This window comes from Podarcis tiliguerta, assembly GCF_965153285.1.
Source record: "Podarcis tiliguerta genome assembly, chromosome: 12".
Lineage (NCBI taxonomy): Eukaryota > Metazoa > Chordata > Lepidosauria > Squamata > Lacertidae > Podarcis > Podarcis tiliguerta.
This window is the reverse complement of record NC_139545.1, coordinates 53,216,568-53,241,695: the sequence shown is the minus strand read 5'-3', so window position 1 is coordinate 53,241,695 and position 25,128 is coordinate 53,216,568. Positions and strand designations below refer to the sequence as shown.

Genomic DNA, 25,128 nt, shown 5'->3' with positions numbered 1-25,128 from the left:
AACATATGTCACCCTGTTCCAGATAATAGGATGTAAACTAGACATCGCAAAGCACCCAAGTAAAATTTCCCTACCCAGCCCTACTCTCTTATTTGTAGGCATCTAAAAATAAACTCTCTTACCAGGTACAAAGTCTATCTAAACTGCAGTGCAATAGATGCCTTACAGAATTTGCTATCACCACTCTCTTTATTCATCTTGTGCCTATATGTAATCGACTGACTATTTTATGGGGCAAGAATAATTTAAGAGAGCTAGTCTTACTTGTCTCCTTTACTCCATTTTTCTCCACTGGGTGGCCTATAGGCTCTTAACCTCTGCATTTCTTCCTTCCAGTGTGGAGGAGTTTCACTGCTCTCATCATTATCAGATTCTGAACATGAGCGAGAACGAGGTGGTGTATGGTATCGCTAGAAAAATACAACAGCACAAGCAGAATTGTATACAAAATCCATAATACAGTAGCGCTCGTAAACAATCACCAAGGCTTATCTACGATTAAAGACGAATGTCTGGGGGCAACCGTATACTGAGCATATGTTACACCCAAATCTGGAGATTAGTTGCAGATTTTCTGTGCAGGTAAGCAAACCTTGCCAGAGGAACTCTGCAGGAAGAGAAAATGAAGGTACTAGCGGAGACATTGTTGAACTTGGAGAAAGAGCTTTTGTGACAGGAGAACATAGAGCCCACAAGAAGCTAAAATACAGCATCTGGCTAGTGGGCTTTAAAAAATCATCTCCACTTCTACTCTTTCTGTTCTTTGCCATATAAAGGTTCTGCAAGCAACAGGCAAACACTGCAATACATTTTGATAATATTTTTCAGTTGTTTATTGCTACTCGACCTTTTGAGGTCTCACATTCTCAGCCAATTTATCATGCCTTACTATCAATCCCCATCTCCATTTAGAAGAGAAACCTATATCACTATTTTTCATTCAGTGCTATTTTTATAAGGTAACTAGTTTATTTTTTAAAAAAAATTATAACCATTTGGTGTGTTTTTAGCTCCACTCATTTTTGATTCATGTTGGGAGCTGTCCTGGATCCCGCACTTGGAGAAATAGAATAAATAATACTTTGTAATTAACCTCCTCATTCCTGCTTCTGCATCCAGGGACAAGTATGAATTTTTGTATGCAAGCGGTCAGCAAACAGAGGTAGCTTTCAAACACTGGCGAAAATAAAGCTCTCATGTAAGTTACAAAGCTTGAAGGGCGGGGGAAAATATGGAAAACATACTATTGTGCCTCTCCCTCTGATTTTTCTTCCAGATTTAGATACTGAAGGCTTCTGGTCATTCAAAACCGGGGCTACATCAAGCAGCTTCCTTAAATATTAAGAATTATACAGGTATAAGGAAAACAGCACTGGCAATAATATATGTTTCTTACAGTCAAATGTTAAAGACAGCCCAAACTGAGCAAGTGACTCAAATGGCCACACACTTAATTGCATAGCTTTATCTTTGCTAAGACACAGTTCATAACCATCTGGTTGGCACTCCCTCCCCTCCCCAAAGTTACAGAATTTTCACCCAAGGCAAATGAGTCTTTACAGCTCCTAGCTAAGAGGTGGAATCACATACTGTAAAAGCATTCCTTCATCTGGCTCCCCAGCTGGATCACCTGGACATCAAAGTTGGGGTGCCCCCAAGAAAGACGCCTCTTTAAGGAATCCAATAGAGAAGAATCTGACTCTTCATGAAAGGAGTTTCCCCAAAGATGCTGAATTGCTATGAGACTAACCTGACCAGGGGCCTACATCCAAGAATGAAATGAAATGGGCATGTAGGATTTCTTCACCCTTTGCTGCATATACCCCACTAGGTATGAGAGGAAGTATCTGAGGACCAGGAATTACTCCTTTGGAAACATCAGGGGTTATAATGGTCAGGACATAGAGAGTTCATGTTGAGGATCTTTCTAAACCAAAATCTGGCTAACATTTAGAGAAAACTGGAATCCAATACTTTGTTACTATTCTGCACCCTTGGCCCCTTTTTTTTTAACGGCAACTGGTACAATAGCTGGCTAGATGAGACATTTCTTCCATCAAAAAATAAAGACCTTGGTTTCCTACGTGTAAAATACTTTTTTTTCCCCCCAGCCATGGGAGTACGCAAGCATCCCATCGAAATTCAAGCATATGAACTGCATCCCTGTAATGCTGAGGTATTATTGCAAGTTATAACGATCCTCCACTAACTCCCTAACTGCAAATACACAATTGGCTCAAGGATTGCTTAAAAGGAGCAGTCCCACAGAGAAGGAACAAATACAACAAGAAGAAAATTGTTGCATACGGCTCAGGCTCTGTATTTATAACTGGTGCGTCTCTTCTGAGCAAAAATCTGTTTTCCGGTACTGGAGGAATTTCTTCAGGACGGACCACGGGCTTGTCCCTCTTCGCATTTGAGTCCACTGCTTTTTCATTTTCTTCGCTTCTGTTAGTATGGCTGAACAGAAAGAGCAATTTAGAATACACACACACAATTTTTGAAACCCAAATGAGAACTGCATGTGTCAGACTATAGTCTGTATCTGACAACTTTCTACATAAACTTTCCTTGCATTGTAAGCTTTTTTCAAACTTAATAACCTGATGATGAATCAAACTCCTAAACTTTTTACTTCCTGAATTTCTTTAAGTCAGCACAATTTACTTCTCCAGACAAGCAGAGAATTCAGGCCTGCAGGTTATCTGCTTCTATTCCTTTAGATAAGCTGCATTCATTTACTCGAGGGCAAAAAGTGGGATTCAAAGAGCGCCAGCAGTGACATAGATTCCCATATGGCAGGGTATGCAATGGCTCTGTATGTAGGTTAAAGAACTAAGCAATCTGAGGGGCTCCCTCTTATCGAAGTGTGGTGTCAATAACTCTCCCCCGCTCCCCACTGTTTCTATGTTACTCTGTATCATATACTGCTGTTTCTCCTCTATTTCCATAGGTCAGGGATGAGGAAGCTTTTTTGCCCCAAGGGCCATGGGCCACATGCCCATGGTGGGCAGGACCAGAGGGGGAAAGTGGGTGGAAGAATGAATGAGAGTTTTGTACTGTAGGGATGTACCACACTTTTCGCTCCATAAGACGCACCTGACCATGAGGCGCACCTAGTTTTTAGAGGGGGAATGCAAGAAAAAATATATTATTGAAAGGAAGCGCTGAGCAGAGCCTGTATGCATCCCAGGCTCTGCTCAGCGCTCCCTTTCACGAGCCGCGTGAAGCGTGTGTGTGGCGCTTGCAGGCTTTTCCCCAAGGAGGGAGACTGACTGAAGCCCGTCAGGGGATGAAGGCTCCCCGCTGCCCTGCGGAGGCTTCGCGCAGCTAAGCTAGAATAGCCAGAGGGAGCGCTTCACAGTGCTCCCTCTAGCTGTTCTGGCTTCTGGGGTGGCCAGCGAAGCCTGCATTCGCTCCATAAGACGCACACACATCTCCCCTTACTTTTTAGGAGGGGAAAAGTGCGTCTTATAGAGCGAAAAATACGGTATCTTCACACATCCCTCTCTATTTTTCATTCAGACAAGTGAAAGGAATAATCAGAGTTTAAGGATGCTTTGCAGCCAAGCAAAAAACACTGTGCTGCAGGTTCAGTGAAGGGTGTGGTCTGGGGAAGAGTTACAAAAGCTATATAGAGGGGTCAAGGGGGGCATACTCAGCCCTTGGAGCTGTGGTCTTCCCTCCTGCTCCAAGTTCATGGGCTTTGCAAGAAGCGAGGCTGTCCAAAATAATGACTGTGGAGCGCAGTAGAGCTCAGAGTGTTGGTGGAAATGGATGTTTTGGGTTTTTTTAAGAGTTGAAAGCTTCATTTTTGTTTTTAAAACCTCACAATGCTCTGCTTTTACAAAAAAACAAACCAAACCAGAGCCCTTCAGAATTCAGCAGCCACATTCTAAAGAGCTTCATGTTGTAAGACCTATTTGTAGGCATGTAAAAGCTTTGGGGTTGGCTGTTATTAGATTCTCCATTATAGCAAATGGGAGAACACAAGTGTTTGATTTTACGCAGAGTAGCTTGGAAACTCACACATAGGTCAAAGCAGAAGAACACAGAGCAACTCAGAAAGAGCTAAGAATTTAAGAACGCACAGATACAAGGCAAATATTGGGAGCCATGAATACCCCTACTCATTTTACTGTGGTGTGCTTTAGCTTAAATGGTTAGGGCTGGTTCCTCAGTCCTAAATGTCAGCATCAACTTATGTAACATGTCAAAGTCAACTTCACAGATTATGCCCTGGAATATTATTTCCCAATGCAGAAAGTCTGACTGTGAGACAGTTACCTTCACTACAAGCCAAGAATCTTAAAACTTGGTGCTCAAGAGAAGCTTACAGGTTTATGCACAAAAGTGAATAAAATGTTAAAACCTTGATAAAAAAAGCTTATTCATCTCTTCTTGTGATAATGTATTAGATACCTTCTTTGGCTTGATGCCCGTTTGTTCTTGGGTTCCTCCTTTTTCTTCTCTTCCCTTCGTCGCTTCCTTGACTGTTTAGCTTTCATTCTCCGCTTGCGTTTCCTTTTCCTGCTTCTCTCACTTTCAGATTCACTGCCAGATGATGATTCTGATGAAGTAGACGAGCTGCTGGTGGAAGTATCTGAAGCTTTTGAGTGAGCAGACACCTTTCTCTTCTTCTCCAATGCTTAGGATGGGAAAGTTAATACATTTTTGTAATTCACACTGGGAACATAGGGATTTGCACTCCGCATGGGTAAAACCACAAACACAATGAACTCTGGGGATCATGATTAGATCATTACACTTTTTTGTTTGTTTCTAAATATTTGAGATAGTATGCTAGTTCTAACCCTACTGAGTGACCACTGGGCAGACATAAAAAGGCTACACTGGCAATTTGGCATTAACCAAACACTAGACAATTTAATGCTGGACAATGCAGCCATTGTTTACTGCCATTTGCCTTGAGAAAATGCATCCAGATACATTCATATAAAATCAACATGCTGGTTATCTGTGGGAAGACAGACATTGTGCTGTATGCCAGCAACTGATATTGTAAAAGTATTTAACTCTCAACGTCACCCCCAGCAAATATACATCTTAATTCCTGCCTTATTTTTTAAATAGCCCTGAAGACTTCTTTCATCCAGGTTCTTAACTTTTCCTTCCCGCTTTCATTTTCCTTTCTTAACGATGGCATAACAATGGATACTCATAGTGCTTTATTGTTTAATGTAAAAACTGCAGCTGCTGAGGGTTCGCGCACACAATACAAAAGACTCTGGGATGCAATTTATCTGCACTTGCTAGTCTAACAGGGTCCACTGGATAGTTTCTGCACAGGCATCAATGAAGTCCTATTCTTTCCAAAGCCCTCCATAACATCTCTTTCTCTGGCCAGTACTTCCATCAGGGGTCAGTGTGCACCTCCAACACAGCCAGCCCCCCTCTTCTGTCTAGCAACCTGGTCCACAAGTTATGCCACTGGTAGTGATGGCTGTGGTACAAATGAGGCCAAGGGTATACTGGGGAGAAAATGAGCACCACACTCTCCTGTGGGAAAAGTTATGCCTGCATCTGGATGGATCACGGTCTTATGCAGAGTAAAAAATAACAGGCCATCTTAAAAAACAAGATCATAAAGAGTAGGGTGCTTACAGATGCACTGTGTTATAGCAAGGGTGGCTAATGCACTCCCAGAGGCTCCACCTAGCCTCCAAGGGATTTTCTGTGGTCCCCTACTCCAATCTGTCTTACTGTTGTTGTTATTACTGCTCCTATGGGTCCCCTGTCATGATGCCCTAAGGTTTGTTGTAGCCCCTAAAGGAGGTGCCCCCAGTCCATTTTGTCATTAAACACACACACACACACACACACACACCCCTGACCATTCCAACAGGTCCCATGCACTTATTCAATGATGCCAAAAGGTTTATGATCCCAAGATACCCCAAGATTTGTTTTTAATTGTTAAGAATAAAATGATCACACACCCATCTATACTTTGGCCCACAAGAGGACTGACCATGGGCCAAATAGCTCTTGGCCTGAAAATGGTTAGCCATTCATGTTAGAGAGTAAACTCATTCTACGTAAACAACTTTATCATGAAAATGTCCTGTTTTACTATGATTTAAGCTTAGAAAATTTGATCCATTTAAAATTTAATAAGGAAGCACACTTCTAATATTCCTGTATTATCCTAGGTTTAACAAATTAGTATTTTCCAATATGCTTATTTTCCAATACGTAGCCCACATTCTCCCAAATGTAGCAACACAATATGACCAAACTCAGTATAATGTTACAATATGGAAACATAGTAAAAGCACATAAAAAGGGGTTTCTTTAACTTGCAGAATACCTAGATCTAATACAAATTATGATAGTATCTCATCGATTTCGAGGAAGTATGCAATGGCTTACCATCCTTTGCCGATTTTGTAACCAGCAACCCACAGTCAATAACTCGCACATCTGCATATGGCCTACTGGCAATATCAGTTTTCAGATTTTCTATTTGCTCTATTACTTCAAAGCCAGAAATAACCAATCCAAAGACAACATGTACACTGCAGAAACAGAAGATGCAAAAAAGTGCAATGGTTTATATGCCAGCAGCAACTGCTTGGAGTGACTTCATGCAACAAATGTCATCCTTAACACAGAAAATTCATTTAAAAAGAGGTTGTGTGAAGAAAGCTTTAAAATTATTGGCAAAATGCAGAGCCAATATGCTATGCCCTGTTACATGTTTTATGTCAGACACATATGGGGTCACACATTACACACTTTTAATTACACACATAGGTTGTTTTTAAGGTGAAGTAAATTGGGCTTTTTAAAAAGCAGTTCATCCTGTTCATTTTCTTTGTGTGTTCAGACTGTCCTTCCTACAGCAACCAACATGTATCTCATGTGCATATCGTAAAGAGAATAGGAGAGGCATTATTGCCCTTTTAATTTTAGAATAACAACTCTAAATGATCTTATATGATACAAGGATAAAAAGTGGGGTGGAAGAGTAGAACCACCATGTATAATTTACAGAATCCACTGAACTTTGGGACTGAGCAGAGATTTGAGCCTTCCTGGTTTAAAAGTGCATATTCAAGAGAAATATCCAGTTGATTTGGCCCAAATGGCCTTAAAGTGCAAGAATACAAATATCTGTATCTTACCCATCAAGATGAGGAGCAGGCTTTGTAGTTCTGCTTAACATCAACATAAGATGATTTTTTTTTGGGTGTGTGGAAAAAATCAGTTGTTCAGATGAGGAGGTAAAAAGGCAGAGTGGCACATAAAACAAAAAAGGAAGGAAAAAACCAGGGCCAAGTTAATAATTTTTGCATACAAAGCTTAAGATTCATATGAAATTCAGGAAATGGAATATATTTCAATAATTACTATTACTACAGCATAAAGCCACACTTCAGTTATTCCTCCAGTTCAGGCGATATGCATGCAGAAAGAGCACATACATTAATAACTCAGTTTCACTGTGGCTGATATTGGGCAAATAATTGTATATGTGCACAAATTTCATCTATTGCAACAAGATTCATACTGCTCTACTGCACAGCATTGCCATCTGGTTCTTACCAATAACACTAAAATGCGGCAATAGTAATTTAGGTGCTTGTATCAACACCGTATGCTACACAAAACTTTAATTATTAGACAAAAAAGGGGATAAAATCAGTTTTTGCAAAACAAATTGATTTCTCGCTATTCTTCTGGGTCTGCAAATCAGCTTCAAATCTTTTCACTAGAGACTGGTCTACAGCCACTGTTCTAGAAAAGTATCGGTAAAATTTATAGACAGTCAAGTAACACCAAAGGCTAGCACTGAAATCTTGTTGATATCTAATCACAACTAAGTCCCACTGATTTAATGGGGCTTCCATCCAGGTAAATTTGCATAAGACTGCAGCCTTAGCTGAGACTCTTAATTTATTGAACTCCAAGTCCTGTTTCTGTCTACTCCTACAATGGCTTGTATTTTAAGGAGATTAAAAAAATAATCAGGAGGTAAATGCTATATTTGAAATTTCATTCCTCTAAACACCGTACCGGTCACCACTAAACCCTTTCAAGTCATACATTCCAACAGTTCCCATCTGTCAACGGCTCAAGAAGAGGATGATACAACAGATTTCAGGGGAAAGTTATAACCCAGGTATAGCACACACCCCTTTTGCATACCACGCAGATAATTTTTGTCACAAAAAGCAAGAACTACCACTGAGTTCATTATTTTGATTAAGAGTCCTCCTCCTAAATCCTCTTAACTTATGTTCCTCTCATCAAGATAATAAAATATTCATGTTAAAAGTTTCCTATAAACCAGCAGGTTCATTATCAGGGTCCACTGTTCTTGGCTGGCTTTGGTAAGAAAGTCAAAAAGCAATGCTTGTTTGAGTGCCTTGCCTGAGCAGCCGCCAAAGGAGCCCCCTGCCTCCCTACAGGAAAGAGAGGTTCAGAGCTTGCCCATCTGGTCTCTGCTTGACCAGGGTGCTCAAGGCACTGTCACCAAGCAGCAGCCAAGGACTCTTCCCATTTGTTCTGGAGTAAGAAAGGGTGGCAGACTTACTGGCCTGGCCCTGCACTGTGGGAGGTGGGGCAAGACTGCTATACAGCAATACTGGGGCCCTCTGTTGCCAGACAGCAGTGGTATACAACATGGTGAGCAGAAATGTGGAAGGAAGGACAGAAAGTTTTGCACCGCACAAACCTAAACGTGGGCAACCTGTGATTTGCTATACGTCCTGAAAGACGTCTGGCTACCCCTGAGCATCACACCTGAGGCAAACGTTTACCTTTCAGAGAACTATCCAGAACAGTGAATATTAAGGAGGTGGTTAAGTGTTCCTGACACCAAAGAACATTGAAAAACTATTGAAGGAGCACAATGTGCTACCAAGTATTACCTTGCTGGTACTTGGCTTTGGGCATCCTGTTATGATTACTGTTGTTCCAACTATGTTGGCAATGCACAGCCAACATCCCACCAGTATTATGTATGAACCGCCCTTCAGTAAAAGGGATGATCATTTTGATAATCTGATTCTTTACAGAGCTCAAGTGGTGCAGTATGTGATATACAGGAACTTGAATTACAAGTTCAAGTTTTACTGCATCAATGGATGCATTGGGTAGCTACTGGCAAGTCACTCAGTCTCGGTTCCCTTATCAATAAAATGGAACCAATCTAGAAGAGCTGCTGCAAGGATGAATAATGCACACTGTGAAACAACCCACATTCTATGAATTAAAACAGAAGTTTAAGACAAGTTTGATTACAATTCATAAAATAGTTACCAGAAACTACAGTCCAAACACCACCAGCTTCCAAATGGAAGTCTGATAATTAACTATTAAGGGTTTGAATATTTCACCATAAAATAATATTTCTTATCTAAATGTTTAGGGGATTTTATAATATTTTCACTACACAGACATTATTAACATTTTCATGAAGGTATTGAGGAAGACAAAAGTGTCCTGGACCAACAATTAGAATAATTTTTATTTGTTTATTTATCCCCCTCCCCGTGCTTTAAATACTCTTGAAAAACTTTAAACTTTGTATTTGCATGTTGTTAAATAAGATGGCAGGTGCCTGTAAATACAATGTTTTAACCAATGTTCCTTCCTTCCTCTGGAAGTCCAGTATAGAATTGCAGTTTAAGAACACAAGCTGGTGGTCTACCCATTCCACACATTTTCAAAGGTGTAAGCATAATTTCATCCTAGTGAAAGGCACTGCATAGAGAATGTTGCTTGCTCCTCTTCCCCCCAAAAGCAAAGCAACTAGCTTTCGACAAGTAATTAATATATTTTGATATTCTATCACAAAATAACACCTTGGGGTTTTTCCCCCCAAGCCGAGAGAATGAATACTTATTTGGGAGTTAAAATAGTGTTGTCATATAGAACAAACTGCTCTGCTCAAAACAGGTACTTCCCCCCAAGAAGAACTTCAATACCACAAGATTTAATGCACATATGATCAGAAAAGGACAAGAAAGACAGAAAAAAGAGAAGAGAAAGAACACAGCCTTAGAGGAATGAGACATTACCTTTGGAGCGCACGATGTAACACTGTTTCTGTAAATTTTACACAAAAATGGCAAGAAATAAATTGTAGTACAATTCCAGACAAAATTGAGTCTATGTTTAATACAAATTTAAAATATTTTTCAAGTGAATGCAGTTTTCAAAGTGTATGCAAAACCAAGAACACTTTAAAAAGAAGGGCTCTAAATTTTCTTCATGTTCATATTTAGAAGGTTAAAGTAAGTTGAGAGTTATACCAGTAAAGATATGTCCTGCTTCTGTACTGAAGTGTCACTACAAACAATGCACTCTATTAAACCTTTGCCTAGAAAAGAACTTTTTACTGAAAATTTTCAAGCGTATGCAACTGCACATGTGTAGAATTCAGTGTGATTTTGGCATCTGAGGATGAATTTGTATTGTACAGGATATTATGGGTTGTATCCAATGCAAGTCAGACTCCAAGTAGACCCACTGAAATTAATATACATGACTACCTTAGGTCTACTAAATTTAAGTTAGCTGCAACCCTATACCCCTGTTATAAGAAAGAGACCACTGAAAGGAAGATAAGCTAATGAAGAATGTTAAAAACACAAAAGTCCATACTTTCTTGAGTAACTATGGACATTCATTTTAAAGTCTTTTTCACCTGACAGAAAGAAACTCTAGCAGTACAGAAAACATTATACGCTTTAACATACAAAAAAGCCAATCATATGAAAAGAGACAGCTTTCCCCAAACTTAACATTTTGTACTGGAGGTGTGACTGTTATTCTTTCAGTACATCAAAGATTACCAGCAAGCATTTATGAAGAGATCCTTTATCACTTATATTTATTTAAAATAATTTATATACCGCTTAATTGTAAAAACGCCTAAGCGGTTTACCTGAAATACAATTCACTAAAACGTACAGGCCTGGAAGTCCTTGTTAAGGACTTCCTGTGAATAAGCAGTGTTGTGAACCAGCACTCACTGATTCTTGGGGGTGGGGAGAATGAGAGCTGGTCTGCACATAACGCTAAGCCAAGGCTTGTGTTTTGTTCTTCTGGTCTCCAGTCGAGCCAGAGCAAAATGAAACAGGAGTGATTCAGAATTATGTACTAGCAGACTGCTCATTCACAGAAAGGCATTAAGCCACAAACCATGGTTTATTGTGATGTGTGTATCAGCCCATGTGTCACACCAAACACACTGGGTCAGTTTTATTTGAATTTACTCATTACAGCAATTCAGCTGTGTTATTCATATTTAAGTTGAGCTGAACAGAAGTGTTTAGATGTTAAGAAACAGTTTAAGATGGTAGGAATCAATCATTTCTTAATGGTGTGAAAAATATTGTAGGAGAGCTACACTAAAAGACCTTGTACCGTGAAATTAACTGCTCCAAGAAAAGCACTACTGTACATACACAGAAACTTTCATCACAAGCAAGACCAGGTACGCCAGCCGTAAAATCCATTGCTTTAGATTTCTTAGTAGAATGCCACCGTCCACAAATGAAAGCACAAAGTAAAAAAGTCACAAGGTTGAACACCCCCTAGCCTCCAATCCCAAAACACAATCCCTGTTTACCATAGCTCTAGCATCTAAAAATTTTACCTCCCCACCCTCCAGCTATGTTTTAGAAAAAGCTGTAGAACTATTCCAAATACTTGCAGCTGTTCATAAACTAAGCTTCAGCAGATTTAACTGCATGCCAGTTGCATGTTTGAACAAACATTGAATTCTTAAAACAGTGTTTAAAGGCCAAATATTTACTTATTTTTGTGTGTGTGCATGCACAAGCGGTAAGGAAAAATGTGCATTCACATACTCATGCTATAATCTATTTTAGGTATCCCTCGAGCTTGTGTGCACTCAGCTGAATATTCTAACACCCTCCACCATCTCCCTTTTAACAGCAGATCTTCCTCTAGGGCATATGACAGAACTTCTTTTGGAACTCGACTCAATTCCAGAACTGCAAGGTGCTGTGGAACCTGGACAATATGGCTTTAAAGCTGTACTTCCTGGCCTGATTGGAAACATTGCAGCTCAGTATACAACACTTAAACACATCCTTATGAGACTAGTAACTTGTGAAAATATTTACAAAATATTGGGCCAGGATCTTAACAGCTCATAGTGTAAACAGCAAACCTTCCATTCACAGGGGCAGCTTGCTGATTTTTTGTTCCAACTACAGTCCTTCATTCTGTGTTCCTGATCTTCAGCAAGAGATTTTTGAGGGATGTTTCCACAAAGCACTGTAAAATCCCCCTTTTGTATGCAGGACTTCACAAGCTCCTTTAATTCTCATAAAATATATCTTTACTGTATTTAAAAAACCAAAGCCACAAAATCTGTGGGGCTCCTGGTATAAAAAGTAGTTTTGTTAATAGCCTAAGACTGTGATCACTTAGTAGGGCTGTGCACTGGTCACAAGAGTCAACTTTTTATCCATGGCTTTGGGAAGGGGCCTGATCTGTTCTGGAGGTCTGTTACCCCAAGGGCCATTGGCTAGAGGGGCTTCTGCCCCTGCTCTGCCAAGTCTTCACCCATGTGGGGAGGTGGTTTCTCTCCATTGATTTGCACAGAGCAAGAGCAGAGGCAGACAGGTGTGTGGGTCCTCCCTCAAATCATTGTGAATGAAATGCCCTACGAAAATATTTCAGTTTTTAAGAACTAGACTTGTCAGTTAACAATATCCTCCAACCTGTCCAATTCTTCTCTTGACTTCAGTGTTAACCTATTCAGCTTGGTTTCGGTTTCGGTTTCTCTCTCTCTCTCTCTCTCTCTCTCTCTCTCTCACACACACACACACACACACACACACACACAGAAAGAGAGAGAGAGAGAGACGCCACTCAAAGTTTACACAGCAACTCAAGAATTAGGGATCTCTGTCTGATCCAACTTGAGACATCTTGTTAGGGCCTTAATATAACTCAGGTGTTTGAAAACCTTACCTGAATCATCCCTATTCATCTCATAATTCAATAACTACAAAGTCAATGCACACCCCTACAATCTAGTGTGTGTGCTGAAAGTCAGCTTGCATCCACCTACATAGTCCTTTCAGGCTGCAAAGCAGGGGTGTTAATTCTATGGGCACGGAGGAGAGGTGTGAACACATGAAGATATTTCACAGTGTTTCCTAGAAGTTTCCTAGATTTCCAAAAAGTGTGTTGTTGTTTGTTTGTTTTTTAAACAGAATTCAAGAGAGAGAGATTTCTGGAGTGTGCGTGCACACACACATATACATATGCAAAAAATTACTGTTTGGGGAGTTCACTGGAGGTACCTACTTAGAGGGAAGCACCTAAAAATAATGTTAGCACACTGCGCTTAAAAGGTAAAGGTACCCCTGACCGTTAGGTCCAATCGCTGACGACTCTGGAGTTGGCGGTCATCTCGCTCTATAGGCCAAGGGAGCCAGCGTTTGTCCGCAGACAGCTTCCAGGTCATGTGGCCAGCATGACTAAGCCGCTTCTGGCGAACCAGAGCAGCACACAGAAACACCGTTTCCCTTCCCGCCGGAGCGGTACCTATTATTCTACTTGCACTTTGACTTGCTTTCGAATTGCTAGCTGGGCAGGAGCTGGGACTGAACAACGGGAGCTCACCCCATCATGGGGATTCGAACTGCCGACCTTCTGATCGGCAAGCCCTAGGCTCTGTGGTTTAGCCCACAGCGCCACCCGCATCACCTCTAAATTATAATCATTTGCATCCATGAACGCTAGGCGCTTCAGCTGCAATTCTGTGTACATGGAACTCAAGATGTACAGGAGCTGTTGTAGCTCCATGCTGCCTCTCTGCTCAGAGCAACACTGCTGATGACCTTGATGCAGCAGGCTTTTGGGGAAGTCTCCTCTGTACCTCATCTGCACCAACTACTTGCTCTTTCAATGTGGATGCAATGTGTTCAACACCAGAGCACTCAACTCCTGATTTTGAAGTTAACAGCTTTCAATAGCTGCACAGAGGTCGCTCTGCTCTCCTTGTGCCAGAGATGCATCCATCTTTTTTAAGCCCATAGAGCCTAAGCTACTCAACCCTTTCCAGTTCAAATATCAATAATGTGTAAGGAGCCCCCAGAAAAGATGGCAAATGATTACAGTCCTAGAAATATGACAGCTACTGGGATCAGTTTCTATATCCATGGGAAGCGTGCCTACATAAAATTAAATTTTCCCTGAACTCATGGATTAAAGTAAAATATAAACCTATTTATTAACAGCATTTTACAGAATTAAGACCATTTAAACTCTGGTGTTGGCTGTTATTAAAAGCTGGTCTATAAGATCCAACTCCTAATAGTTTGCCTATTAATCAAACAATCCTGCAGGTAATATGAAAGAAACTTTAGAGCCCATTGGTAGCTTCTTGATCAATGTACTATCAGTTGTTATTTCTCTAGTTCAGATAAGCTTAAAAATGGAAAAAGTGTGAGCAAGAGAGAAGGTAGCAAGGATAGTGAACAAACTGCTTGTGCTCATGACTAAATATACGACTAATCCAAGTGTTAAGTTTCAAGAGAAGCCATCTTTCTGCCAAACTAGATAAACAGAATTCACAACAAACCTACATCTCTTTGCCCAATGAAGTATGAAGCAAATCCATTTCCAATTCTTCTTCTGGTTATATTCAATTTCCATTTTTCAGACTTTTTTTAAAAAAGGAAACAACCTAAGTATGCCTCTTATCTGAACTTCATGAAGGCAGAGATATCTTGAAACAAGAGGTCTAGTCCTGGACAAGATACTCCTTTAACTCAGCTGTGAAGCGCCATTCATTCTTACCCAACAAGAAAGATGGCAAAGTTTATAAAGTTTTGAATAGCGCAACCTGGATTGCAATTCTTCTAAAGCACTTCTGAAAACACACCAGCTTGAAAACAAAACAAAAAACCCAGATCCTCCTAAACACAAGTCTACAGTGAATAAAACTTGCGTTTTTAAAAATGTTAATATAAAATAATGGAAGATATTTTAAACCGAAAGGGGCACATTGAAAACAGAATGACTGGGAAGTCACTTCAGCTTAAGAGCTGTGCGGCACTCACAATATTTTTATGAATCAGGGATGAAGTTTTGTTGATGAAAGCTTGTGAAGTACATTACTTTGCTGTTCAGTTTATTTGTCCAAACTTAAAGCGATTTAAGATGTGCAGGATAACCCATTTGGGATGTCTGTACTATGTTATGATATTGAAATCTTTTATGACAAACCTAAAGTACTGTCAAAAGAAAAATTCTCTTCGAAAATTTATTTTACGTTTTGCAATTAACTCTGGTCAATAAGATGCTTTGTTTTGTCTTCTCCTCCCTTTTATTGCTATCTTCAGAATGCAATAAAATGATTGTAAAAACTGTCATCAAGATGATCAGTCAGCTAGTATACATGTATATTGTATTGAGTAGTCTGCTTTGGATGTTTCTCCCTATGCATTCAGGGAATCCATGGACGGGAGCAGGACCCTCTGGTCCCATGCCCAGTATGAACATTCCTGCTTGCTGTGCTCCTGATTATATAGAATCAGCTCCCCTCTATGGGTGTCAAACAAAGGTCTCAAAAAGAGCCTCTGTGTATCTAGCTGCACATGTACAGACTCCCCCTTTAGACCTTTGGCAAGTGAGAGAATGGAGGGATACTTCTGATACGGGCTTTTTAACAGTTCTGAGCTGAACTGGGACAAAATTTGTCACAGAAGTGGGATTTAAAAGATAATTTACTTGAATTATTTCCAAAAAATACTATTTTTATGCTACAAAAGTGCCAAACAAATTAAATTATTCTAGAAAAAAATATATCTAAAACAGAATTGTTTTCTGTAATTCGTGAGATGAATGAGTTTTTGACTGCCTTTTGCTTTTTTCTGCAACAAATACTTTGGATGGTTGGTTTTAGCAATACCATCTTTCTCATGAACAGCGCTTCTTCATTTAAGAAAACTCAGCTCTCACATTACATCTACTTACATGAAAAACTGGGAACCATTGGTATGTTTCCCTCTGTTTGCCATCGACAAAAGGAATGCTCTATCATGTTTCAGAATAAAGTTTTCATCTGTTTCAAGAAAGAAGAAAAGACAGGCTAGTTAGCTTCTCTGGGCTGAATGAAGTACTTCAAAAAAGATCAGCAGCTTAACAAGGAGGAATTCTCCAGCTGTTCACCAGGGAAATTCGAAAACTACATAGTAAGAGCAGATATAGGTTGTACAGTCAACAAATCCGTTAAATAATACTTAGGAGTTTTGTTGTTAGTCATAACAGCTTTACAATTAAAAAAAACAAACAAATAGATTTTATCAAGCTGCCTTCGACTGTTAGCCTGCACATTGGTCCATTCAGTCTAGGTCTGTTTGCTCTAACAGGAAACAGATCTCTTGCAAATACTGATATCTTGGACATGCAAACTATGCCCACTATCACCAAACTATACCTGGATTGTTCAGTCCAACTCTACTGACTATGGAGAAGGGGGTTGGGAAATACCCATAGGGTGGCTTTCCACAATTTAAGAAATTCAATGGTCAGCTAATGCCCCCTTTCCTTTGTGAAATAAGACAACATATTTGGCTGACTCTTAAGTATAGCCCTCTTCCATTCCAGGACTTAAAATAATGATGATACCCACCCGGAGTACTAATAAATTAGCAATATATTAGCAACAGAGTAAGAATAGTGCTGGGTGGTAGTAATTCACAGACCATTAATGACCAGCATATTAAAAGGCTGAACTGCATAATTACAGTGAGGGTTGAATACTTTTCTTTATAAAACCTGCCTTGAGTGCAATACTGACTATCTACAGAGAAAACAACACCCAAAACATATTATCTCTCAAAACCCACTTCAGTACAGTTTTTCCACCAACTGCAAAAGCATATGAAAATAATTTCCACAAAACAGAAGAGAAAGCCCTGTGCCCTCCTTTCAAGCTTTGGTCTGAGTACGTCGTTAGGAGTAAAACGTTAATCTGATGAAGGGTATAGAGGAGCCGAGCAAAACTAATTTTAGCCAGATAATCCCTTTCATATGCACACAAAAGTATAATTATGGCTGAACTGTTAAACAGCAAAGCTGCAAATACACAGTACCATAATATTTGTACTTACCCATCATAAAATCTTAGAGAAAAAGAACCAAAAACCTTTAGAATAAGGATTTGTCGATGCACTACTATTAAAGACCAGTATCTGTTGCCACCTAATTATATTTAAGCATCCTTAGAGTATAGCTTTGGTAAGCATGTTTTGATTTGGTGCATATTCCAACCAACCACTTTCAACACAAGTTTGCAACCAATATTACAACCAGAACCATCCAGTTTCTGTTTAAGAATCAATGACTAATAATAGGAAGCTCTTGGAAACAGTTCATTCACAGGTTTAGTAAAGAACAAACATAAATGTATTGCTCCTATGAAAAACAGCTACATGCTGAAAAATATTTTGAGAATTCAATATACATACAAACCTTGACAGGGTGGGGGATAGGGGAAGGGGAAATGTTTCAAGACAAGTATTTCGAATCCCAATTATTTCTTTTGCCAAGGAGAAGACCACCTTAGAGTCTCTCAAACTATATTTAGGTTTTTCTCCAAACTATAGTTACCCAGCCACAAATTCATTATCAGTGGTCCAAATGTTTATTAGGAAGGGGGCAGGGGAACAGTTTGAATTTGTGTTGAGCATTTGTCTCTTACCTTTTCATTTTGCAAAAGACCACATTCTCTATAAACAAAAGAATATGTTGACAGTTTTAGGCAGGAAGATAGGAGTTGTCATGAATCAAGTTGCCTAGCCTCCATGCTGAAGTCATGTTTAACCACTACATTAGCCGCAATAAGTTTTGACAGTTAATGCTAACATTACAATATATTCATTTACAAGTCATGCACATAGATAGTATCCATGCAATGTTACTTTCATGCAAAGGTGATCTAAGTAGACCTTCTCATTAAATGCATCATGAATAAAAACTCTCAAAACTGAAGCAAGAGATCAAGAATTATTAGACCTTACCTTTAAAATATCCTCCATAAACAGATTCACCTCCTTTTCCATTACCTAGTTATTTAAAAAGTATGCATTAAACCATGTCAAATTGGAAATATTCACATGGTTAGTATAGTGATAGGTCTGTGTACAGGTATAATTCTGAACTCTTGATGTGCAAAAGATTAAATAGGACCAGCTTAATTAAATGTTTTAATTGCATAGTGGATCATTCAACCTCATGGTAAAGCTCAATTACAGAAAGCTTACAGCTAAACTGACTGTCCAAAACAAAGCTAACATACAAGGATGGAAAGTTGCCCCAACACTTTGTTCAGAACCATGTATTTCACAGCTTGCTGTTGCAGGGGAACCTCCATCCAGATGTTGCCCAATTATACCCCTAACCACTTGCCATGCTGACTGAGACTGATGGGCCACAGGTTCTCCACCCCTGCCCTAAATTCATTTGACACCAAGCAAACTCTCAGCAGTGGTGGATTCAGGTCAGAACAGAAGAGCAGCCATGTGTGCTAACTGGCATGAGCCTACAGTTTTGAGGGGAATTACTACAAGTCCCCCTGGAAGAGACAAAGGGGGAACCTTTGTAAATATTATTGAAATGGGGCCTATATTTTCCATCTGGCATGGGTGGACTTGACATTTACTTTCCAAGTAAGCCTAAAGGGCAGGATAAAGGTAGGCATTTTGAAGCAGGGGTGAAGAAACCCACAGCAACCAAAGTGCAGTTTAATGAACAGAGCAGCAGTAGACATTCACACTCCAATTCTGAACATATTATGTCTAAGCGCCACTTAAGGTCACTTTGCCTAACAAGATTTCTTCACATCTCACTTGTGTGAATTTTCTGTGAGATGGTACATATGATTACTGCACGTATGTAATCCAATAAATCTACACTCAGCAGATTATGCACAACCATATGAATATTTCTGGTGACATTTTAAATTAAAGAAATTGTCTTGTCAGTCAAAACACATCTGTGCCCAAATTCTAATCTGAACTTCTTCATGCATGAAGAATGCTACATGATAACATTCAGGAGCAATAAAGTTCTTACACCTGTGACTTCCATGAAGGAATTTTATCATGCCTGGGCATAGATGACTGACATGCCAATGTTTTAAATTTCAGATAAATGCAACAGCCCTGTTGAGGGAAGCTTTTAATGTTTGATGGACTACTGTATTTTAGTATTTTGTTGGAAGCCGCCCAGAGTGGCTGGGAAAGCCCAGCCAGATGGGCGGGGTATAAATAAATTATTATTATTATTATTATTATTATTATTAACAATTAGCCTCTCATTTTACTATTATATTGCTTTGAAGATGGATTAATTTTATTTATTTCTTTAATTTGTATACTACTCTTCCTCCCAAAGGAGCCCATTGCAGCAAACACTACAGTAGTAAAACTTCCAATAAAAAAAACAACCTAATTCTAAAAAACACTACAAGGCAAATTCCCTCACTACATGAGTGTGGTAGGGGTAGGTGGGGGGATCATAATCTCTCTCAGACTCTACCTTCACTGAAGTCTCCTCCTTGTATCATGAAGTTTTTAACCACACGGTGGAATGTGGAGCCTTTGTAGCAGAGCTTTTTCCCAGTTGTTTTTCCAATTCCTTTTTCCCCTGCAGAGAGGAAACATATATCAGCTACTATCTTAAAAATTCCCAAAGTAAGAATCTTGTTCTAAAGTTGAACAGAAATACAGAGCCAAGCATTAACACACTGCAAAATAACCGGGTTTACAGATACTATATACTATATTCTACTATATACACCAAGATATTTAGAGATTTGCCAATTCTTCCACTCTTCCCTCAAGCTTTAACACTGCAAAAGAGGCTTTTAATGATCACATCAGCATTTTCTTCTTCTATCACTTGGCAGATGTTGTTTCCCTCCAGGGTTGTTTTCAGAAAGATTAGGAGAGTTTAAGTAGGATTTAATCTCCTGGGCTCAAGAGATATATCACATTCGCATTACCACAACAACTCCCATTTGGCCGATCTCTGGTTTTCAGTGCAAGGAGTAGTAGACAGTAAAAAGGGGTAACAAAACATGCAAAGAAGCCTCCTGTCAAATGCACCTCTGTCAGCAATTGTGGGCACTGGAATGAAGAAGCCACAAGTTACCTGAACATAGTAACAATTATTCAGTGATGGAAATTATTCAATTATGGAAGAAAAGATTACCTGTACATAGGCAGAGAAAGTTTTTGCAAGTCCTTGGACACACATCAGAAAAAAGTTGAAATATGATACGACCAACTGTAATAAGAATAAATATATAGTTACTTTGCAATTTTGTAATACCCAGGATAAAATAGTCACATTTCCTCAGTGATTGTACTTCCATATATTCTTGCTAGAGATAAACAAAACACAATACAAGTTTATTGTAATTATTTAAAAGGTAATTACTTGGAAAGTTTAAATGTACTGGCAAAAACAGAAGACTGAATGGACACCTATTCTATCTCTCTGTCAGGAATAGCCGGGGTGTGTGTGTGTCTGTGTGGAATGTACAACCAGAGAGTAATGATGTGCTTGATTACCATTTTTATTTTCCACAGGTGATCAAGGAAGCCTGATTCTTATACAGGGCTAATATTGATCCAAGATATTATCTGTTATCCTTTAGTACACAACAGGCTTAGGCAGTGGAGGGAAAAGGAGCCTAGGTAAGCACCTACTACAAAGTCATCTTCACTTCCTTTAGAACTCACTAATATATAGGTTGCCTTGAAGCACCCTTGGTACTTTAGTACTTATCAGCAAAGCAACTTTTTCATTTGCGCATTACCTGAAGCTTGAAAAAATGCAAATATAAGTGCTTCAGTGAATGCTAATAACAGTAGGTTATTAACAGCACAGCCTGCTATAGCCTTCGTGTGTCCTGCGAGTTAGGGCACAATAAGAATGAGTAGGATTCGTGACCTAGGACCTGCCTTTGTTGGCTCCTCTATAACCTCCCCTCCCTGCCAGTAAGCATAATGGCATTAAAAGGGGAAAGACACTTATGACTTCTCATACTGCTACTCTGCAGTGGAGCTTTGGATAAACCTGTGAAGAGTGGGATGATTCCGTGTTGCTGTCCCCAACAGCAGCCATTAGCTTACACTCATTCTACCCTTCCATCTCTCCCCAGTTGTGCAGGTTCCTGGCAGCAAGGAGAGGAGGGTTAAAGGATTTTCACAAGGGGCAGGAAGGCAGGCTTACAGCTTCAAACATTCACCTATGTGGAAGTGAAATGCCACCCCCCCACAAGACTTGAGTAACATCATAGGCATTTTCAACTGGAGAAAGTAAGTGGAAAAAATACCATACTATCTCAGTATCTCAGGTGTATAGTAAAGGTAGGGTTTTTTAAAAAATCTGAATTATAGACCTATCAAGTTTATATTAAAAAGTTAAGTTGTTCACAAAAAAGACCTTCATATGAAGAGAAAAGTAAAGCTTAGTCCTTCCTGATGCAGAGGTAACTTCTTTTAAGTCACAACACTTCAGACTGCAAGACTGAATATTCTCCACACCAAGAACAAATGACATACAAAATCCATTCATACAGAAAACACATGTCAGGGACAAGGTATTTTGCCTCATTTTTTTTCATCTGACTGGGTGTTGCCCATCTCATATCATTCTTCTCCACCAACAAAGATCAGGAACTTCCACTCAGCAATATTTTATTCCTCAGTAAAAATGTCAAGAGCCCCTGACCATTAGGTCCAGTTGCGGCCGACTCTGGGGTTGCGGCGCTCATCTCGCTTTATTGGCCGAGGGAGCCGGCGTACAGCCTCCTGGTCATGTGGCCAGCGTTACTAAGCCGCTTCTGGCGAACCACAGCAGCGCACGGAAACGCCGTTTACCTTCCCACCAGAGCGGTACCTATTTATCTACTTGCACTTTGACGTGCTTTTGAACTGCTAGGTTGGCAGGAGCTGGGACCAAGCAAAGGGAGCTCACTCCATTGTGGGGATTCGAACCACGACCTTCTGATCGGCAAGTCCTAGGCTCTGTGGTTTAACCCACAGCGCCACCCGCATCCTCAGTACTATGCACCAAATACAGAAAAGCCTTTCTCACTACTTGGAAAAAAATTCACACCGCTACTTTTAAATTACTGACCGTATAGTCTTAGAAAGTAAATGTGATGGTAGGTGGAGGAGTATGTAGTACATCAACTATACTACATTATTGATTTTAGCGAGGCCATTCTTTATAACTTAATTTGAAACAGTGTCCTTTACTTTTTTTAAAAAAAAGTAAAAAGATTTAATACATGTTCTAATCAGTTCATGTGGCATACTCTTAGAACAGACTCAGAACAGTAATCTGTAGAATGACTACGAAGCACATGAGGGTCTTTAAGAAAACCCTGATCACCTAATTGCTTCAACAATTCCAAAATATGAATCCCTGTGCACTTTGCCACTTCCCTCTGCTGCTATAATAAAGTTATACTAGGCACCCACATGAAGTCTGAGAAAACACAATTTAGAAGTAGCCTTTTATATCTTGCAGATGGCATGAGGTACTAACACCACTAAGACTACTCCTAAAGGACCTAATTTAGCACTGTGGTAATTAGAACATTTTACATGCTAGTAAAATCCATTTGTTTTCTACTGTAGGCACGTCAAAGTGGAGAGATGGACAGTTTCATCTGAAATCTGTCCCTTCCCCTACCCTACTTAACATTTCCTGTCAGGTATACGTCAATAAATATTGCTTCTTATCCTCAAATGCTTCTTGCTCCTCGAGCAGGATGCTTCCCTTTCCACCCTAAATCACTACATACTGAAGAACTTACCAATGTTTTTTGAGAGAATGTTATCACCAAACAGAAAAAGTGCTCTTTTATTATTCTAATGTATAATGTTTGATCCATTAAAAGTGCATGAAGCAGTAAAAAAATAAACTGCTGCAACCACATAAGGCAAAAAGAAGCATAAAAAAATCAAATCAATATCCAAATACTTTAAAAGTAGTAACAATAAAACAAGACACTGAACAGAATTCAGAGAAGCATAGATGTTTCTGAAGACCTGATATTTCTGGTAAATTTTCACTTGTCTTTTAAAGATTAGCAAGAATGTTTCAGATATCTGCATAGATCATTAATCTATACTGCACATACCATTTTCACTACTGTGAAATCTGGGCAGTCTAGCAAGCTGAGGTGTCTATAGTTGGGGGTCACCAATACAAAATAATGACCCCCACTTTCCCCACATACTGGTTACCACCATTTCCCTAAGCTACACTACTAACTTCAGCTGCTCAACAAGGACAGCTCAAGACTGCCTTACAGATGTGACTAAAAGCAGGGTCCAAAAGATATTGACTAAGAACAGATCATTCATCCATTCCTATAGCACTCTGTGTGAAGGAGAATGAATAGTACAGAATTACCACACATTTGGGGTGGTACTGAACCTCACTAATTTCTTCTTTGCCTGAAAAATGAAAGGAAATTGCAAATTCAGAATCTGCAGACAGGTAAAGGACAAGTGTTAGAAAGATCAAGTTAAAAAGAAAAAAACACACTATACTATTAATAGCCTATTGAAATGAAATTCCTCTTCATCACTTCTTCATCAAACTATTTGTGAGGGGGGCATATGATCTCTTACAAGTGATTTATCATACCAGTTCTTACAGGTAAGCATGTTCTAGGGATGGAAACCACTGAGGTAAGTTCTCTGATACAACAACTACTGGCAAGTAGGGTAAGATGACATACAAAATGAAGAAAAAGATAGCTTTATAGTTAGCATTTTGGGTTTTTGTCTGAATCATGACAATCCCAGCATTTATTAAAAAACAGTAAAATCCCAGTTCCGATTAATAAGAAAAATGACAGATGTGAAGAAGTGTTAAAATCAGAGTTCCTGGATGGAGATTCCTGTGGTTAGAAAACCATGAATATCATAGTGCCTGTTGTGTCCCTTTTTAAAAAATAGCAATAATATTCCACCTGATGGAATATCAACAGCTTCCCCTGTCACCTCCCACCAAGAGAGAACAACCGAGAAACTTGACTGCCAAAGACCAGAAGAGACGGTGGCGTAGCGTGGGGGGTGCAGGGGGGGCCGGCCACACCGGGCGCAACATCTGGGGGGGCGCTTGCACTCGCAGCTCTCTGCCCGAGTGCTAAAATCCACGGGTTAGGGGGCGCAAATTACTTGCCTTGCCCCGGGTGCTGACAACCCACGCTACGCCACTGAGAAGAGAACATGACCACATATCCTTAAACTTTACTTTTTGTGACATTTGCCTGAGAAATGGGGTATAAATATAGTGAAGAATCACTTGTCAATGTTTTCCATGATTCTGCTTTCCCTTCTGGCCATGAGAGCAAACACAAACTCTTTAGGGATTAGCATGCATCCTCAAAATTACAAATACAGGCATCCCCCACTGTGTTCAACTTGGGCGTGTTCAGCGTTATGCACTTGGTAAAATAATAATGTGAGTGGAACAGAAGTAGGAATCCAGGAAATTATTTTTTTTCAATCTCACCCACCACTGAAACCACTAACCCCCATGTAAGTGGGGAGTCACCTACACATCAATTTACAATATTTGTTCATGCTATCACACTGAGAGGTTCTAGAGTTTACCCCCAGCAGTTCTCTAAATTAACTCCTGCCTCTCACAATACACACAAAGAATTTTTATCATACAAGTGTTTAAACCCTACCCTATCAACCCTTCTCAAATTCAAATCCTTCCTTATCCTGATGTATATTTTTATCCCCCACCCCGCGTACAAAGCTCTCTCATTTCACAGGGATTACAGGCAGGTTTTTACTACACTATCCTATAACAGCGGTTCAGTTTATCTATTGATATTAAAATGCTTAAGACACCACATATGACTACTGAAACAATTCGCCAAGTCACTATACACAGCTAAAAATTAACAAAGCCTATTATATATTCAGAGTGCCACACAGAGGGGGAAAAGACAATTCCGCAGTAATGTGAAATATGGCAGTCATCTATCTAGACATTTAACCTAAAGGCACACACTGGCAGCACATACTTCTGCTTCAGGGCTTGACCTAATTCAAACAT

The 25,128-nt window shown here is 39.6% G+C and overlaps 1 protein-coding gene and 1 long non-coding RNA gene across 6 annotated transcripts in view; one reads left to right on the top strand and one right to left on the bottom strand.

Moving 5' to 3' along the window:
• Window positions 1-25,128, bottom strand: part of NKTR (natural killer cell triggering receptor) — a 36,087-nt gene that overhangs the window by 9,159 nt on the left and 1,800 nt on the right. For 2 of the 5 annotated variants that reach the window (XM_083406065.1, XM_083406066.1), the window contains exons 3-12: window positions 20,239-20,313; window positions 19,564-19,671; window positions 18,045-18,089; window positions 15,997-16,084; window positions 7,149-7,178; window positions 6,394-6,539; window positions 4,423-4,648; window positions 2,308-2,460; window positions 1,245-1,332; window positions 265-410 (exon numbers count right to left, since the gene is read on the bottom strand). In XM_083406065.1, coding sequence (XP_083262191.1) covers window positions 265-410; window positions 1,245-1,332; window positions 2,308-2,460; window positions 4,423-4,648; window positions 6,394-6,539; window positions 7,149-7,178; window positions 15,997-16,084; window positions 18,045-18,089; window positions 19,564-19,671; window positions 20,239-20,313 — 1,105 coding nt within the window. Of the gene's footprint in view, window positions 1-264; window positions 411-1,244; window positions 1,333-2,307; window positions 2,461-4,422; window positions 4,649-6,393; window positions 6,540-7,148; window positions 7,179-10,049; window positions 10,073-15,996; window positions 16,085-17,725; window positions 17,754-18,044; window positions 18,090-19,563; window positions 19,672-20,238; window positions 20,417-25,128 lie in introns of those variants that run through there. The other 3 variants (XM_083406064.1, XM_083406067.1, XM_083406068.1) reach the window with 3 other exon arrangements.
• Window positions 16,318-24,519, top strand: LOC310661181. Its single transcript, XR_014503818.1, has 2 exons — window positions 16,318-24,111; window positions 24,282-24,519. It is a non-coding gene; the product is annotated as an uncharacterized lncRNA (long non-coding RNA).